General features: G+C 37.6%; 2 protein-coding genes and 1 pseudogene across 2 annotated transcripts in view; 2 read left to right on the top strand and 1 right to left on the bottom strand.

Annotated features, from left to right (window-relative positions):
* LOC136279093 (heat shock 70 kDa protein 14-B-like) overlaps positions 1-10,726 on the top strand; it is a 10,961-nt pseudogene extending 235 nt beyond the window's left edge.
* Positions 1-19,307, top strand: part of LOC131780881 (histamine H2 receptor) — a 37,079-nt gene that overhangs the window by 6,065 nt on the left and 11,707 nt on the right.
* Positions 10,936-18,516, bottom strand: LOC136276717 (histamine H2 receptor-like). Its single transcript, XM_066174286.1, has 2 exons — positions 18,434-18,516; positions 10,936-13,011 (listed from the first exon to the last, which is right to left on the bottom strand). The coding sequence occupies exon 2, from the start codon at positions 12,405-12,407 to the stop codon at positions 11,391-11,393; it is 1,017 nt and encodes a 338-aa protein (XP_066030383.1). The 5' UTR covers positions 12,408-13,011; positions 18,434-18,516; the 3' UTR covers positions 10,936-11,390.

Raw genomic sequence — 19,307 nt, 5'->3', positions numbered from 1 at the left:
CTTACGTTAGAATTCTGGTGATATTATAATCATAATGTGAGCTTTTATCTTCTAGGCAATTGGTCTTACAGCTAAGCAAGGGCTTATTCGCATTCAAAGAATACCATGGCTCAAGAGCATGAAAAATAATTGGATTGAGGTGAGAATTCATTGTTCTCCCTAGTGAGCACAATAGTTGCAGGTTTACGAATAACAGAGGAGTAATACTTTATCTGTTAAATTCTCAATGCAGTGATAAGAGGTGTAAACAAGTGAAGACAGCCAGAATCAGATGTGGTTTGGAGAAAATACCTCAACTATTTTCATTCAAGTTCATAGTTAGGTGTTTATGGGGGGCAGCTCTCTGGTAGAAGGGAACACGATTTTGTACAGCATAATAATATTTATTTTCAGGAAGAGAAACATACTATAAAAAATCGCTATTGTCACATGAAGCTGTTTCATCAAACAAGGGAATCACTGAATTTTAAGGAATTCCATTAGTCATGTGCAATTATGATTACAGAATGCTAATTAGTGACGTCGTATCGCATGATCATGCATAGTTTGGAATGAATATGTGATGACTGACAACTTCCAGGTTTTCTGATGATACCAGTTCATCAAGAGGTTCAAGATTCTGGTTGTAAGGGAAATAACTGAAAAATTAAACAGAGACCTCTCCTCCAATAAAACATCTTCCTATGGATTGATGCCTCATTGAGAACAACCTAAGATGTGGTTAAATGTAGGAACATATAAACCTTCATTTAAGACCTGTGAATGCTTACTAGGCATAGGGTACTCCACTTGTTTGAGGCCTGACGGATATTCAAATTCAGTTCATTCATTTGTAATTGATAGAAATTTGAAATATTTTCAATTTTGTATGTTTTTAACTTTTTTGCCCAAATTGCGGCCGTGAACATCTGTTAGTTCCTGAAAATGTAAATAGTTGAGGAGATTGTGATCTTTTGAGGAAGTCTCAGCAAGTGACGGTTTGTCTCCGGAAAATCCCAGAATATGGGGTTTTTCATATTCGCTTGAAAAAAAAGACCCAGCTGCAACTGACCCAGAATAACACCAACTACGGAGGAAATCTGAGTTGAATTATCTGCTAGCAGACTGCGGGTGTTACAACTTGATTCAAGACAAGGGTTTTCAGTAAATCTTTGATTGTAAGTTGATCTGTAGTGGAATTTTCAAAAATGCGAGTTGAGATAATTCTGGTTGGAAGTTATGGCTCTATTGTACTACTTTTGAATTCGTCATCAGATTGTTGATAAAGATGGAAAGCCCTTTAGGAAGGTCCAGCTGAATGAAAAACACACTCTGTTTTCTCCTAAAGAAGTTATCTACGATGATTTTGAGAAACTTTTAGGTAGGTCACAGTTGTTGATGATAAAATCAGTCGATGTTCAAACTCGACACACAATCATACTGAATATACTGCAGTAGTATTATAAACTTATAATGAAGGCATGAGCCTAGCTGAATATTATGAAATCTAAATTGATCAAGGGCGAAGTGCTTTAGATGTAAATGCCTTGACATGAAATCCTGTGGTACATTTAGTTATAATTTTGTCATTTTTTATCACAAGAATTGATTATCCTTGGTTGACCTTACCTCCTTACTTGAGTGGCGACTTTAACTTCATATTGAAGTGTTTGATCTCTTTTATTGCATGTCTGTGACATTTGAGTTTAGAGACTTTTTATTTGCACAGAAATTCTCAGGCTAATGGTGGAAATGACATTGAAGAAGGCGTTATCACTGCACCTTTACACTTTAGCAATGAACAGAAAACAGAGATCAGGTGAATTAATCAACTCTTAATTTCAAGATCCAAGATAGAAGTTCTAAAATTGTATGGCATTAGATGACGTGCACATATTCACATCCACTGAAATTGTTTAGATTTTATGCTGTGCTTGTACAACTTTAAATGTATAATGTAAACGGGAGCTTATAGGACCCCCTCTCCCTCCCCTTACTTATAAGCTCCCAACCACCTCTCCTGGTATTGGCCCATATACCTGTAAACAAAAGATACATCTGATCATAACTGCACCCCCTACCCCATATATAACACCCCCCTTTCAAGCTTTTCCTTCAAACAGAACCTTTAAAAAAATTTTGTAGAACAATTAATATATTACTTCTTTTTAATAGTCAACTCTTGTGTAAATTAACTAAAACTTTATTATAAAACACCTTTAAAGTAATTTTTCAATGCTTTACTGCTAGTATTGCTTCAACTTAATGCAATCCCAAAAAACCTTAGTGAAAGCTAACATGTAAAGGGTGGGAAGTGTTGACGTGAGCGGCTCCTGAAAAAGCCATCCAGTCTTGCTGCACTCCCTTACTTTGTTGCAAAACTTGATGGAAAACAGAAATGAGGAAAAAAGGAGCATGTTTCAAAAAATAGGGAAGTGTCGTGTTCTAACTTCCAAAAAAAGAGTTTTAATTGCAGAATTTTTGGGGGGGTTTTGTTGCTGCATGTACCTGAAATTTTCAACATCTAGTGGTCATATGAAAAAATGCTTATTGACTCAGTTTGGTTGGGTGAGACAGGAAAATATTTGGATCTTGGTTATGAAGCACAGACCAAGTACAGTGAAGTCCATCTGTCATGACCTGGAGCAAAATATTTTCTGTCTGGCCCTCCCACTCAATCAATAGGGGCATATAATGACATTTTGAATCTTAATTTAAAAAAACAGTAGATGTATCATGATCAGCACTGCTGTAGCTCATTTCAAAGCACTTTTTTTATTCAGGATATAGGTCCCCTTGGATTTAAGGCCCTCAGTTTATAAGCCCTCCTAAAACCCCTTATGAGGTTGTATCAGCCAGGGCGTATAAGCAGCAGTTTATTGCAGTTTGTTACATGTGGTATTGAACCAGTTGTATGACATTTTTTTTTTAGAGAGGCTGCAGAAGATGCTGGCTTTGATGTGCTTCGTGTTATAAGTCAACCAGCGGCAGCAGCACTGGCCTATGGTAAAGTGAACAGGAATTTTTTTTCAGTGATCATGGGTCAAATGACATTCACTGCCCAGCAGTGGTGTTCTACGACTAGTGGAAGAATGCTTAATGTGCTCTGTCCTTATAAATCTTAATTCAGGGTAAGAAAACTGTTGAAAGCTTAGTGGTTGTTAGGGTACTTGCGTACCAATGAGTAATTACTGATATGTAGCTTCCCTCCCCTCCTCAATGGAATGCAAATTTATTGTGGGTATCTCTAAGCATTTTTTGGTGGGTTTAGATGTACCTTTTACAGCAACTAGCAATAGTGATTTTGGATATTATATTTTAATAATTAGAAGTGATATTTTATTCTGTGAGTTGACTGTTAAAGCCATTTCAATCAATAAGTTACTTACGAAATGAAAAGTTCTCATTTTTTATCAAGGCTTTTCATTTACTGAGTTGTCATTTTTATAGCTATCTTTTAAAAATAAATTGATAAACTTAGCTTTTACTCTCCCTTAACAGACATTGGACAAAATGATCGCACCTCATTAAGGTATGATGATGTTATCAAATATGGCAGCTGTAGAAGGGTCTGGTTTCTTTTAAAATGCTAGTCAGATGTATTATCACAGGGTGTTTTTTTTTATTATGTTCTCTGTTTGATCAGATACATGTGGGAGTGGGGATATGGTGTATATAAAAAAAGACCAAACATAAACATAATAGGTTCACTTGGAAACTCTTTTGAAAAAAGCAAACTTTTGATTTTCCTTCTTTTGATAGTAAATGCCTTTTCAATTTTTTACTGTCACAGTAGTATCTAAAATATCTTAAGAGTGAGGTAGCTGAAAGCAAGTATAATTTCATTACTGTGAATTGATCTGTATTTTCAAAAATTGACATAGATGCCTATTTTAATAGTAACTTAAATAAAAACTTTGGCAAGATGGCGTTATTTTCAATCCATAAATTGATTTTCTGATGTAAAGCTTTAATTCTTAAAATCATTGTTCAGATTTGCTTTATATCACCAGGAGGGTACTTGTTTATAGACTTGGAGGAACTACTCTTGATGTCACTGTTTTGGTTGTCAATGGTGGAATGTACAGAGTGATAGCAACAGAAAGTGACACAGCCTTGGGTGGAAGAAAATTTGATGAGTTACTTGCACATCATCTTGCTGCAGAGTTTCAAAGGTTTCTGTTCTTTTTGCTCATAGAAAATAGTGGCTTAGGTTTGCAAAGATAATTTGAACCGATTGCAAATGTTTTGATTCACAGCAATTTGATTCATACTAGATTTGCCAGCTGCCATACTACCTATTTTGTGCTCAGAAAATTGTAATTCATGTTTTTTATTTTATTGCAGACAGTGGAAACTAGATGTCAGAAGCAATACCAGAGCAATTGGCCAAACTAAGGGCCAGTGCAGAGAACTGTAAAACATATTCTGTCATCCAGGGATACAGCAACTTGTGCCATCGAGTCACTCTGTGAAGGGATTGACATGAACACCAAAGTATCCAGGTATTGAAAAGTGACGCATAGTCATTTTGTCTTTGTAAGACAAAGGGCCAGTTGTCCAATAAGGTGGTTTATACTTATCCACGATTAAAGTTACAACTTGGTTTAATTTTTCATTTGTTAAGCATAAATTGGAGCTAGTCTTTGATGGAGTTTACTCTTATTGTTAGACGAAATTAAAGGAAATAGAATATCAGTTTAAGAGCTGTGTCGAAAATTAAAAAAAAATGGATCATTAACCGTGTTTTCTCCTAAATTTCCCCGTTGAACATCACCTAAAACAGAGCTCCAAGCTCCACTTTTCCAAAGTTTCCTTTTTACAACAGAAAATCCATAATCCTAAAGCTAAATACTTAGACAGCAAAGAAGAAAAAGGCAAAATTTGGCTTCCTAAGCTGGAAATTTGATCGCCAATTTTTTTTCCTATTTGTTATACTGACAAAATAGTTCTCAGCTTGGAGCTCTGTAGTAAAACTGCAGTACATCAACTTTTTTATTTGTTTCCTTACAGAGCTCGGTTTGAATCCCTCTGTTGGAGTTTATTCCAACAAAGTCTTTCCTCCATCGACCGAGTTCTTTCCACAGCAAATATCAGTAGAAACAACATAGATCAGGTATGATTACTGGCAAATTTTGAAGTACCATGATAATTTCAACTCTTTTTTATTTCAAATATTCCTCGTCATCGTTGGGTAATTGCTTAGAACTTCTTCCTGAAAAACTGTAGGCCTACAGAAATGTTGTCGTTAAATTGCGGTAGCTACTCATTTCAGAAGTGATTCAACGTATGCAGTTTACTTAAGTTCAACATTTAGCGGATATTTACAGTTCAGTCGAAGTTTTGTTTTGGACCTTAATCCTCGATATGTCGCCAATTGGTAGCCTGTCGGTAGCCTGTCGGCGGCCTGTCAGTAGCCTGTCGGTGACCTTTTGGCCATCGGTCGGCTGACAGGTTTTTTTCAGGGAGCTGTTCTTCATGATCACCAATTTTTAATGTGAGAGTCCTCCCCACTACTCGGCCTCTGGACTCAAGTCTCAATAGTGCGGTGGTTTCTATTTGATTGTGAAAGAACGAATTCTGCATGATAATGTACTTTCTTGACCCCTGAAAAGGTAACTTATTAATTTTCTTTTACAGGTTGTTTTGGTAGGTGGCTCCACACGTATTCCTAAAATCAAGCAGCTTGTTCAAGAGTATTTTGCAGAAAAAGAAGTTTGTCAGACAATTGATCCAGACAGTGTGTTGGCATATGGTGCTGCTATACAGGTAATAAAATCTGACCCAATGTAGCGTAATCCCCTTCACCAAAGAGATTGTAATTATCTTCTCTTTTTTTTGGTGACTTTTAAAGGCGTCGTTACTTCAAGGAAGAGAAGAACAGATAAATGATGATATAGAGGCGGAATGCACGTCAAAGGCTATTAGTGTGATGGTAAGTAGAGCAGTTGGCTTGGCTTCCACAGGCAGCAAAACGATCATGATAATAGTCAGCAGGCGGCATACCAGTTGCCTGCAAAATACAGTGAAGATGATGCAGCAGACTCTTGACCCTGACCCTGGATTTTATAAACCCGATGTTTCACAGATTTAGCATCGTGGTTCTGAGGAAATTCAAGACTGGTTGACCCAAATGCTGAATTTCTTTCGCTGTGCTTTGAATTTGCGTTGTGCGATATGCGCTTAATGCCGTGAGACTGTCGCAATCTGCCACTCAGCTATTCTTGTGTTGTGATTTCCATTCATCATTTCCTCTATTTGTGTGATCCTTAACATTTTCGCGTGATTTTTTTTACAGCTCGAAGAGGCAGAGGCCCGTCTGTGTCCAATTATCCCCAAGCACTCTCCCATACCGCTACGAAAAACACACAATTTCACAACCTCTGTGGACAATCAGGTTTGATTTTCTTTTCCTTCCTTACTCTCTTCATATCTGGTCATATGGTTTTTAAAATACTGTTTGGAGACGTTTAAGACCGGTTTTTGTCTTACACTCCCAGACGTTAATAGCATCAAACCGAAAGGTGTATTAATCCTTTAAATTCCAGACGCGATTAACGTGTAGCTTCTCCCTATAATATATATACATTATCCAGCAATCCAGTAATGAGAATACTCAAACCTTATCAGGTAGAAGTTGTTATCTTGATCTAACACCAAATTCTCATAACTAATTTAGAAGGAAAGGTGTAGCAGCTAGAGGGGAAAATTAACAATCAGATCTTGGGAGTTAAAGGGTTCAGAAAAGTAGTTGAGTAGAAGGCTTTATTCTTAGTTGGTTGAAAGTTCAGTCGGAATCCCTTGCGATGATGCCCTGTTTCTTTCTGTAGGAGACTGTTTGCTTATCTGTATATGAAGAGGATGACGACATGGCTAACAATGCTGGAAAGACTCTTGTAGCTAAGGTGAGTGGATAGCATGCTCCTGGCTAGGTAATTTGGTTTGCTTTAAGTCTTAATCAGGGTGCTATCTGGCAGACGACAACTTGAGGTTTTAACTCAAGAAATCAAATTTAATCACCGTCGCTATTTCGCACTCACTGGTATGGACGCTAGCGAAACTGACACAATTTTCGTTGGTGAGCGGGTACGACTAATAGTAAGAGAAAATAAAGGGGCACAGATGACGAGTAAAGATCCGTTTGCCATCAGGGCCACGATTATTACCTGCAAGGAAGATCATTACCGCTTTGACTTGTCATTTAATTCTCTTAGTGATACTCTGTATTATCAGTTTGCTTGTTAAATAGCTAATCACTTAAAGGAGTAATACAGTCACAGAGAAAATCATTAAAAAAGTCGCTACCTTTGGTAACGAGGAGGTGATCATATGTTGACAATGTTTTTAAAAATTGGCGAGCATGTCATCACTTTGCGAGGCTCATTCGCTACCTTGCCTGTGCCATGTCGTGATTATGTCGCAAATTCGTGACGCCATCTACCTGACCTACAACAAGTCATGAAAAAAAGCCCTGACCAAGTCGTGAACAAGTGGTGACTAAATGGTGTGTGTGTTGTGATCATGACGTGGTTAAGCGTCGTTGCCATGTCGTAGCCTAGTCGTGTTCATGTAATGACGCATTTGTTATCGCTTTGTGCATTCAAGTTCGTGATCCAATAATGTCAGAAAACGAGTCTTGAAAGTCATGAGACAATGGTAACTAGGTCAGGTCCAAGGCGTGCTCAACACGTATCCAAGGGGTGTCCAACACGTGTTTAAGTCGCAACTGGGTCATGGCAGAGGCATAAGGCAAATCATGATCAAGACTTGGTGGAGTCATCTCTGAGTTTTTTCTTTTGCATATCATATTTTAGCGACATCTCATTGAATCTTACTTGCATTGGCTTTGCCTTACTTAGATCTGTGATTGATATAGAAAAGTCACCATACTCTCTAAGCTAAATAGATGCACGATTCAAACCAATCATGGCGTGATCACTCAAGTTTCCAGCACTTCGGGAAATTTACTTTCACTTTGAATTTTGATTGGTCCTTGTTATAATTTCCTCTCTTCGGATTGGCCGTTGTACAATGATAATTTTCGTTTTAGTTTTACAAAACGCAGTCGACATGCGTTTTATACCGTTGTCGTAGTATAAATGTAGGCCCTTATTTCCCAGCACCAAAATCAAAACTCACGATAAATATCGTTCTCTTATTATCGCCACAGGTAGTTCTTGAAGATATACCACCCATGGCAAAAGGGCAAGCAGAAATTATAGGGACCTTTCACATTAGAAGGTGAGGTTTGGTTGCAAGCCAAATAGCGATTTTTTTCTTTCTTTTTTTTTTCAGTTCAAACCTTCAATTGGCGCTCATGTGAATTCTGATTATCATCCTTGTTTATTGCCTCGAACAAGACACTCTCAAGTCCTGTTCCTGCTTGGTTCGGGTTTCAGTCAAATGTGGTGCTGTCGGGGTTGGACTACATTATTGTGTTGCATTGGCATAGCAAATATCACTTCTGGGCTTTTAGTCCTTCTCTGCTGAGGCTATGGAAAACATTTTAGTTGAGTTTGTTCACAAAACACATTGAAGATACACTTGTCACACCCTTATTTTAGTGTATGATGACTCCCTAACTGATGTTGATGGAACGGCCTCGTCCATTTCTGGAAACCCTGTTCTCTTTCCTAACATCTATAATGTGCAACATGAATGACTCAGGTCATTGTGCAGAGTGCAAGCGAAATAAGAGTCCCTTGGGAGCAATTGTATCAGAGGTCGCTTGCTCTGCGTTCACTCTTAACGGCTCGCATACTGACCTGCGTAATCGTAAAAATCGGCTTTGGACCGAACAGTTTGAAGCATTTGAAGATTGTGGGCAATGGGGTAATACACCTTTTTTCAAGTATTGACCCGCTTTTCCTTGTTCTATTGGCCAAGTTTAGTGGTTAAATATTTGAGGAAAAGTCACAAACAGATGTTTCATGCAAATGTAGTTTGCTACACAGAATTTGTTGTTGTTTATTTATGCGTGAAACATTTTGAGCGTGAACTCTGTCTTTTTCTAAATTTTACAGAGATGGATCGTTGCACATTCATTTGATGGAAAAGACATCTGAGAAGTCTGCTGACATCAATATTGACTGCTGCACTTGATTAGGTCGTACGTGGCGAAATTCAATAAAATCCTACTATCGAGCTAACTTGATTGGAATGTTGTGAAGAACGTGATGGATTTTATGTTATTTTTTAATACTTTGCTTATCTTAATCAGTTACTGCGATAATCTGGTTCTACACATGGCGGGGAATTTTTTCCAGATAAGCCGTTCAACCTGGGGTGAACTATTTTAAAGCATGAACATTGTGCGAGGGTTGCAGAAGATGTTCTCGCTAAATCGAAAAAGAATTTCTCAAAATAAATCCCCGTAAAAACTTGCTGCAAGCAGACCAATGAAAATGTCAGGGCGCGGTTGTTTAGAACCTGAGAACAAAAGGGCAGAGCGAAAAGAAGAGAAACAACAACACTGGTAATAGTTTTTAGAATTCCAGCAAGGAAAAAAATGTTCTAATTTATTTGAATCCTTAGAAAAAAGGATTCTGAGACTCTTTATGGCTTGGTCATTTTTCCAACTAAACCTCGACAAAGATTTGCCAGGGGAGAAAACTTGAACTTGATCTTTGTCATGGCCAAAATTGCGCAGATTTTGACTATTGCGTAAGTGGTTTCGCAAAATTTGACTCGACTCTCTATCTGCGCCATCTTTAATCTTGGCTTGTCAAGTTGTCTTTCTAGTTTCAGGTGCAGAAAAGTACGAGTATTCGTGGTCTTAAATGTGCATACGTATTTTCGTGAAGTTTTACAGTCAAAAATTGAGCATCAGAGTACTTCCAACGTAGCTTAACGTCAATGTTTGTTGAGGACTCAATGGATGATGTTTCTATAGATCACTTTCGAGATCAGTGTTGACGACAAATGGTTGATTTATTACTAGTGATTGTTATCAACGAATACTTAGCGTTATATCAGGTTGTTACCTTGAAATGGCTGGTCCAAGGTCTGTGCAGTTAGATGTAATTTTGTGCGTTTTCTCTTTTACGCGAAGTCAAAAATATAGAGTACTTCGTACACGTTTAAGAGATGGATGCTCTTCGTTTCGCGCAAAAAAATCTTCCTTTCTGGGGCTGGGTTGTGCTCCAAGTGGGTGGCAAAAAAATCGGCACCTCCTGATCCTTTCACTCCCAAGAGTGCTCAAAGAGGAATTTCTCCCAGGTATTGTTTTTGAGATTATTATTATTCATTTATTGAATACTTTTGTAACAAGGATTCTAGCCTTGGTTCATAGCCGAAAAAAACCTGTTAAACTTGATTGAGATGATAACTTGAGTAGCCAAGGAAAATTTCTGCCCAAGCGCCACTCGAAAATATAATGTTCCATCTCCTATTGTAAGTTATACAATGATACTTAACCTGTGAAAGGTACTTGTAAACACGTGTAACGCATTTAAAACGAGTAATAGTCCTCTAGTGAAAGTTTTTAATGGTTAAAAGACAACATAGCACATCGTAAGGTGTAATATCTCTTGCATTTGGTGGTGGTAGTGTGGTCAAAATTATGGCCGAGTAAGTAACTCGTCGGAAATTCAAACAATGCTATGTGACTTTCTATAGAACAGAAATACCTTGCACACAAAAATTTCCTTTTGATAATAGGGGAGTCTTTTTGTAATAACCGAGCCCGATTTCTCTTTCGGGTTTGAAATGTTTTTCGACCTTTAGGAATGTAATTTCTTTGACAGCAAGCCACAACTTATCACAAGTCATTTTACCAAGTTGCAAATTTGCAAAAAAGTTATGGTTTCGATATGTTTAAAATTCAGTTGTAATTTACTTTTTGCTCTGTTTATTTGAAACGACGGCTCAGCTTTCTATTTTACGGACTTGCCGTGATCTAGCCAACTCCCTTTATGATAATATTTAACAAACAGACCGCGGAATGGATTTATGAAGTTTATTAATTTACATTTTAACACATCGTTTAAATAAAACAATTGAAGTCAACCTAGATAAAGGTAACTTAACCAAGCAGAGCGTATTTCCAGCACTAAAAGTGATCTTTTAACAAGATCTCTATCCTCTTCAATCTTTACCGGAAGTAATACATGCTGTCTCACTCTTTCACGTATCGTGACCTTCTCTCGAGACTTAATAACTTTGTTATTTATTTTACTCTTCCGTATTCTTTATGTACATATTGTTTCCTCCAATTTGTTAACCAAGCGCCTCTTACCTTACATAACTTAGCGTTTTTTTGGTGGCTAACTGCACATTTGACAATGCGGCGCGGCTGAAAGGCGCTCTTTTACCATTGATTCTTAAGAAGAGTCTGCTTATGGTTACTATTTCATTTACTTGTTGTGTTAAGTTCGCTACAACCGATATTTACATAGCTTAGGCAAGCAGCTCTAGCGAAATCTAAACTGTAGTTTAAATAGCTTTAGAAACGATTCGCGGAACTCTTTGTTGAAGAAAGAATACAAAATAGGATTCATTGCCGAATTCGTGTATGCCAACACAAGGAATACCCTCCACAGTTGCAGATTGATTCCCACAAGACACTTTTTGCCGCAAAACACAACGATCATCGAGGTTAGAGTCAGCGGCATCCAGCACAGTAGAAAAGTGGACACAATGATAGCGATAGTCTTAGCCGCTTTAATGTTCTTTGAAATGCGTTTCTTCTCTGATGTTATGGCTCCTGAGTCTTCGTTGGAACAGGACAACACCGTTGGAAAACTCGCCTCTTGCTTAGCGATTCGCTTAGCATGTTTTCGAGCAATCGTGTAAATGTTGAAATAAATCACACACATAATCACAGTTGGTAAAATGAAATTAACAGCCGAATTAACCGCTGAGTAATACGGGTCAATGTTGAAGAAACATTGACCGTTCACCACACTGTGCTCGTAATACGGCCAGCAAACCATTCCTACGGTCGTGAATAGTAGGGTGTACAGCCATATTACAGCTATGACCAGCAAGGCTATTTTGGGATTTATCACGGTGCAATATTTCAGCGGCCAGCTAATGGCAAAAAACCTGTCCAAGCTGACCGCCATCAAGTTCAGTATTGAAGTCGGCGCGGCGATGAGGTACATAAACACCCTGAAGTTGCACATGAACTCACCTTTGCTCCACTGATGTTGCGTAAAGTCACCTTCCACGTCGAAAGGCATGGAAAACAATGCAGTCAAGAGATCAGAGATGGCCAAGGAGAAAATGAAGTAGTTGGTTGTCTTTCGAAGGCGTTTGTTAAGTCCAATAGCTAGGCAAACGAGTAAGTTTCCACAGACACTACCAGTGATGACGATGATTATCAGAGAAGCGACGAGAAATCGAAAGAGTTTATCAGAAGGAGGAAAAGTTGTGCCTATCCCAGGGTAAGTTACGTTTGGTGAGCGTGTTGTGTTGTTGTAGTCCATTTTTGACAGCGTCAGGCCTTATGGATCCTATAAACTTCCTTACACACCCAAAGAAAGCTGAACTTGAATTTTTCAGCGTCTTAACCTTTTCGTAATGAGGGCCAGTTGTCTTTTCCGTTTCCCTGGTTCTTGCGACGAGGCTGTTATCAAGTAGTATGGATTACTCTTACTTTATCAGGGTTCTTTTTCGTGATCCTAAATGCCAAGCGTTGATGATCGGTTATCTCTAATTGTTTGCGACGTGTACAAGTCACCTTGTTCCTACAAAGTGACCTTCCGCTAGATTAAGCACGGCTTTTCAAATGAAAATAATATAGCTGTAGTCTGTGTAAACACTCCGCTTGATGGTTTGCGCTCCTTTGGTTTTTAAATTAACTGTTTGACATGTTCATATCAATGTCTTTGATTATGGAGATAGAGTACGTGATGATGAGGCGTCTTGTCACAATGTTTGATTAGTGTCAGAGTCAAAGAGAGCTCACCAGGATGTTCCACACCTAGTGCCGGACTGCAACTAACCTCTTCCGATTTTTGCAGCTCAAGTCGATGCGCTCTTGTGTTTTCGTTGCCGGGTAAAGTTAAGATGTATCAGATCAAAAATGATCTAAAAAGAAAAAAAAATAGAGGAAAAAACAACAAAAATCATTTCATTTTTCTGGGCTTAGTGACGCGCAAGAAACAAATCAGCAGCTACAAACTCAGAATAAATTGATGAGGACAATAAAGCGTTAAACTTGTTTAATCCCTAAGTAAACTTCAAAGAGGTCCCTACGCTGTTTAACAAGTGAAGGTTACTTTATTAAATCATTTTTGCGCCTTTGGATTGAAACCTTTGATCTTCGGATCGAGATTCTCAACATCAAGCGATCATACGAGCCTTTTCGATTTCGTTGTTAAACTTAAACAAAAGCATATAACATAAATAAGCTACAAAAAGATGATAACCCTCTCATTGTTTAATAAATGAGTGTCCCCTTAATTTTCGTGAATAAACTCTTCAACAGCCACTGACGAGTTCTGATAAACTGAAGGGCTTTAAAATAAACCAACTGGAGTCACGCTCTTAGGCTTGGCTAAATCTCGATATTATGCCGTTCTGACTTGGACATGCGAGAGTAGTTAGTCGCACACGCGCAAAGTTGAAGAGATAAGCGCAACATTTTCGTTTGGGATAAATGGTTGCGATCTTTGCTGTTGCTTTGAAACTGCACAAATTTAATGTCAAATAGAATTATCTCCAGTTTATCTGATGATCACATACGATGAACTCTAACCTGACTCACTCTTTAATCGCGCTGAGATGTGTTCAGTTAAACCGGAAAAAGACTCGGAAGATATATTTTTAAACCATTAAACGCACGAAAAGAACGAGTTTGTGGTAAATTCATTAAAAGGGAATTATCAAATTTATCTCAGCCTTCGGATTGGATTTCATAGATTGCGAAAATTTTTCTTTCCTTCAGAGGAATGTCTAAAGTAACAAACAATTACAGATGCTGAACGAAACTGTTGATCTAGGAAACTGCTAAATTATCCCATCCCCAAATCTCTGAAAAGACTGCAAAGACTTTTGCTTTGTTTTGCATTTCAGGGAATGATTTGCGGTTAGTCAGGTAAACTTTGGCTCGGTAAGCATTTACAATTGAACCTTAGAAACTTTTAATCACAGTTTCTGCGTCTTATAATAATAAGCTTATATCATTCAAATTTCTTGATCGCTATTTGTCATACCCTTTCCTTTTGTATACATTCTTCCGCTTTTGCCTTTTTTATAATTAACTTTGTCAAACAAATATTTTGAGGTTTCCTCATTTTTTAGCGTAACTTTTCTTGTCGAAGGAAACGAACAAGATATCGTGATTTTCTCGGCGATTAGCAGATAACAGCCGAGACAGATGAGTTAGAATTGAACATCGGTAATTCTTGATGTGGAGTCAAGTAGTGGCGTCATGTAGTATTAAAATTGTCGAGATAGTTCTGTGTGAGAAAGAGCCTTTGTCGCCGAAGGAGACCAAGAGCTTATCCTCTAACGGTAGCGAAATGACGCTAAGATGTTCGCGTGACCGGCCTTAAACGAAGAGCAGGTACTGTTCTTGCTCAAATAAAGAAATATTTTACCAAACAGATCTAAGTTGTCTCTAAGGTTGGGGCGGGACCGAAGGGGAAGGGGGGTGGTTCTCTCTGACAACATATCAACGATCTTTTAATCGTTCACTTGCAACTCTTCACTACTCTCTTACGACTTTTACCACTGTTACAACTCAAGGTTACCTATATTGAAGGTGATGAAGTCAATTAGAATTTTCTTTGCTGCATTGAACATGTTTGGTTATGCATAGGCAGGTGGTTTTAACTGGTCAGACTGCCTAGATCAAAGAAAGTCCCGAAGTGTTTGTAATCGAAACAAAAATGTAGTTTTCTTTGAAACGATAATGAAAAAAGGTCCTCTGACCAAGAAACAACCGAACAAGGAATAAGGAAACAGTTTTGCCTAAACTTGTGTGAAAAAAGTTAAGTTTAAGGTAGTATAAGTGTACGAATCGGAAATCTTAAGATGAAAAACAGGAAACAAAGGGTTTGAAAAAAGACAAAGTAATGGAAGGAACTAAGTTTTAATGAGATCTGGAAATTATTCAAAATGCAACTCGGAGATATAAAGTGTGAGATTTCCACAGCCTACAATTAACTGAGGTTCTTTATTCCGGGGGTAAGCCGGCTGAAAGCACTCTATAGCATTAAATAAACTAATAAAATCTTTGCCTTCCCTTTTCACAGCTCAATTTGAGAGCAAGACTAATTGGTCCCCAAACTAGCGTTCGTCCAACATTAGTCCCGTCTAATGACCTAGTTGTAATTTATCAGTGGAGAAAGTTTTTGGTCTTATTAAAGAAAGACTCAGCTAACGCCTAATTTTATTATGATGATGATCATATGTATCTCTGACTACAGAATGTGACCATGAATTAAACTGATAAGATGAGTAAGTTAATGAAAGAATACCCAACACCTTTAAACAAACCACTAAATACATGATGAATAACACTAAATGAACCAAAAAAAAATACGTTGATGAATAAAACTGTTAACCCAAAATAATCTTACTCTAAATAATTTTTATATATTTTTTAACATTCTTTATTCTTATTATATATGTATATATATAGGTTGATCAAAGTTCTCCACGACATTGATAAGGTCTGGTGAGATGATGAAGGGAAAAAAGAGCAAGAGGTGAGGAAGGCATAAAACGCAGTAGCAATGTTGCGCGATATCATGCTACAGACAAGTGTGCTACAGGAATCGTCGCCGTTGACTTTTTCCTTGTTACTGATGAAATATTTTCTTTCAGCGTAGTAAATTTTAGCCTTAGGGATCGACAGGTACGCTCGACTGTCTAGTGAGACAAGACCTGGTTATGGGAAACTGTCAGTTAAGCTTAGCAAACTTAAAACGTCACCTAATGAAGAACAAAGTACATAAATCAGGGAATCACACACTTTGAAATGATAATGAACTATGTGACGTGTATTTCACACGTTATCAAGTCCATGAGCCAATAACAATTGAAAGAACTAAATGCACCTGCCACCCAAGCGCTAAACGCAGGAAAACGTCTGTGAGCAAGTCGCAATCGAATCTAATTGGTTGAGTGGATAGCGAGGGGTTTTCAAACCACTCTAAAATACCTTTGGAAATTGCTCTAATGGATGAATTGGAGACCTACCTGAGTTTAACTTTAGTACAACGAAGGCTCTTAGTTTCGCACCATTAAATAAATCATAGAAACATAGCTTTTACCTCTGAGAATTATTTGTTTACTGTTTCCCTTTGCCATCCCCTGGTAACCTTCTCGTGACAATTAGCAAGATGAATTCGACAAACTTTTCATCCAACCGTATCCAAACAAACTGGCAGAGGCATTCAATGAGTTATCGAGGTAATTATCGAAGAAAGGGTTGCCGGTGATTATCAAGTAATCGAATGAGTCAATCAGGGGATGAGATCAAGTTTTACCCTTCAACAAGACTGGGGATCTGCCAGAACAATCCAGACAAATGAAGTTAAAATTAAAGACTTCTTCAGGGATTGTTTTGTTCATTTTTACCCGTTTTTTTTCCCCGTTTTTGTATATCATGGATTTTACAGCCACTTTTTGAGCTTGTTGGGCGTTAGAAATGCTCCATTTATGAATAATATATTTGTAGCTGTGATAAATTTTACTCAGAAAGGTTTGAGCTGAACGATGAAATTCGTTCACCTCATTGATAAACGCTTTGGACTTTTTTTACCCCTAGGTAATTTAGAATCTTCTGGTGCGAGGCACATATTTTGGAAACTTCCGGGGAGATAAAAGTTTGTTATACGATTAGATTGCTTCTCCTTGCTATTTCTGGGCCTTTTTTCTTTGTTGACTAATTTTTTGCGTGGTGTGAGGTCAACAAGTTTGTAATCTCACCGTTTGAGTTATAAAAGTTATGAAGAGTCTAATGCGGATCAAAAAATTGATATAATTGTAATAACTGAGTATTGGGTTGTTTCATTGGCTCTTTCCCCAAGTGTTTTTTGTTTTGTTTTTTTTTGTTTTTTGTTTTTGTTTTCCTTTTTTCATTCCTTTGCGATCGTTTCATTTGAGTCAAAATATCATTAAAACTCAGAAACAAATTATCAATGATCACTGATTTTGCTGATGTGGGAAATAACCCATTTGGCGAAAATTTGCATTCAATAATGACATCTCCCGGCTTTTAAGGCGCGTCGGTATGTCTACAGGATTAAATAATAATAACCAAAGAGCATCTTGTTTTTCTTATTCTTTACGCAAGTAATGATGTTCGGCAAAAAAAAAATACGACAGCTCCTAATGTGTTTCATTTATTGTTGGCGAGCCCTCTTGATATTTAATACTTTTCCGTGGTGTCACCTTTTTTTTTTTTTTTTTTTTCCAGACGCATTTACCCCCATTGAGTCATTTTCCTTTCAACTCGGGAATTTCTTTTAAGTTACGAAGCTCAGGGTTAAATTTCAATTTTAAACTTGTGCTTTTCCGATTGGCGCTTTGTAGAGTCCTTTATGTTGCCCAAGTGTAATTCAGTCTGAAAGCCTCGAATTTCATGACAGGTTGTATGTTCTTTCACGAGTGCGTCATCCCGTGCGCCAAGTGTAACAAACACCGTCGAGTGATCAATTTTATCAATAGCTGCCAAAATTATTGCCACTTGGACAGATAAGAAATTCCGAGGGGCACAAATTGATCACCACGTTTTATTGAAAGGATGACAAATTGCGGCGCTTTGTAGGAGAAATGAATGCGAGGTCACGTCCGATAGAGAGCGTGTGGTGAATTTGTATTTGAATTGTTTTCACTTAAACATTTAAGAAGACTGATCCAGTTGTTAGTCGCGAACATTTAATAAAGTCGTCAATTTACAGTCATAATAAACTGTGTTCGTAGAATGATCATGAATTGGCGTCGATATGCTGTAGAAAGAAGTTTTAATTTAAGCATGAGAGCAATGAAGTGGGTTAAAAAAAACAAGAAAAATAAGAAGATCATTTCAATTTATCTGAACACCTAAAATTAAAAGTTAAGTCCAAATTTTTTGCGATAAGTTTCGATCATAATTATGCTGCGGATAAAAAGGGTGCCGTCGGGCAGGAAATTTGAAGCAACACTGGTTAAAAAAGGAAAGAATAGCACGGCACTTCAATCTACTTGTTTTCAGCTGTATGCTGGAAACTTATTAACCCACACGAAGGGCAAACAAGTTTTCTTTCTATCATTTTCTGAATAAGGATCACTCAAAACGACGAAAAACTTGATTATTGCTTAGTCAAAACTCCGATTTATTTCCCTAAGCTTTTCTTTTTTTAATGAAAACATCAGTTTGGAGACTGAGGGCGCTGTGCTCGCAATTTTTACGCGGATCACTCGATTAATAACAAAACTGTTTCTCGATTGATACTAGAAATAATATACTCTGTGAGGTCTTAGTAAACATTTTCTTGTTAAGTCAGAAAAAACTCACCTAATGAGAATAAAAACTTGCCAGTTTCCCGATCTGTTGCTGATATGTGATCAACATCTACGTCTGCCCTGGCTGCCTAGTTTATGACTGCACCTAGGTAATTGGAGCGCTTTCTGAGCTTGTACTGGGGCCTTATAGCCTTGTGGGTACCCTTATGGACAGTCACCAGTTACCCAGCAACAAGGATACAATTCGTGATGTAATTTTAACTTGCAAATTTTACTTAGAAGTTTTTCTTTAACTGATCAGCTTTAGAGCTTTTTCTCCTTTTTTTGGGACGTGTGAACAAAATACGTGACGTTTAACTGAACTGTTATTGACTTCAGCTTTGTGGCTTGAGAAAGAAAGTTAAAGAGCATTGTAAAATGTGACAGTCCTTGTTATGAATTCTTTTAGGGGAGACACTCATTCTTAAATTGCTTTCTATATTCTGTCTCAGTTTATTCATCCATCAACAATCTAATAAGCTGGTACAATCGTGTTTCTTAATTAAAGTACTTTTACATCATTGAGTAGTTCCACGGTGATATTACTAACATTGGTAAAAGTACTTTACTTTTTTCCTTATATACTACAGCCCTGATCGAGAACATAACACAACGACGCCGCGCCGCTTGATGTCTGAAACTCGGAACTGTTTGGTTGTACGTTTTATTATTATTTAATGCAGTGACGTGGAAACAACCACGACTCCGGCCTTTCCCACCCTTTCCCACCCTCATCACGAAATTTTTTGTCTAAAGACAGAATGTTATGTAATCTTATTAACCTCTGATAGCAGTCATCACGAGAATAAAAGGAAATGATCAACAGTTAGGAAGGAACTCTTGATTGCTCAACAAATTCTCCTTGTCAGCACCCTAAAGGAATGTAT

The sequence above is a fragment of the Pocillopora verrucosa genome, chromosome 1, assembly GCF_036669915.1.
Source record: "Pocillopora verrucosa isolate sample1 chromosome 1, ASM3666991v2, whole genome shotgun sequence".
NCBI classification, from domain to species: Eukaryota; Metazoa; Cnidaria; class Anthozoa; order Scleractinia; family Pocilloporidae; genus Pocillopora; species Pocillopora verrucosa.
The sequence above is the reverse complement of the archived record's forward strand: the minus strand, read 5'-3'. Positions and strand labels throughout refer to the sequence as shown.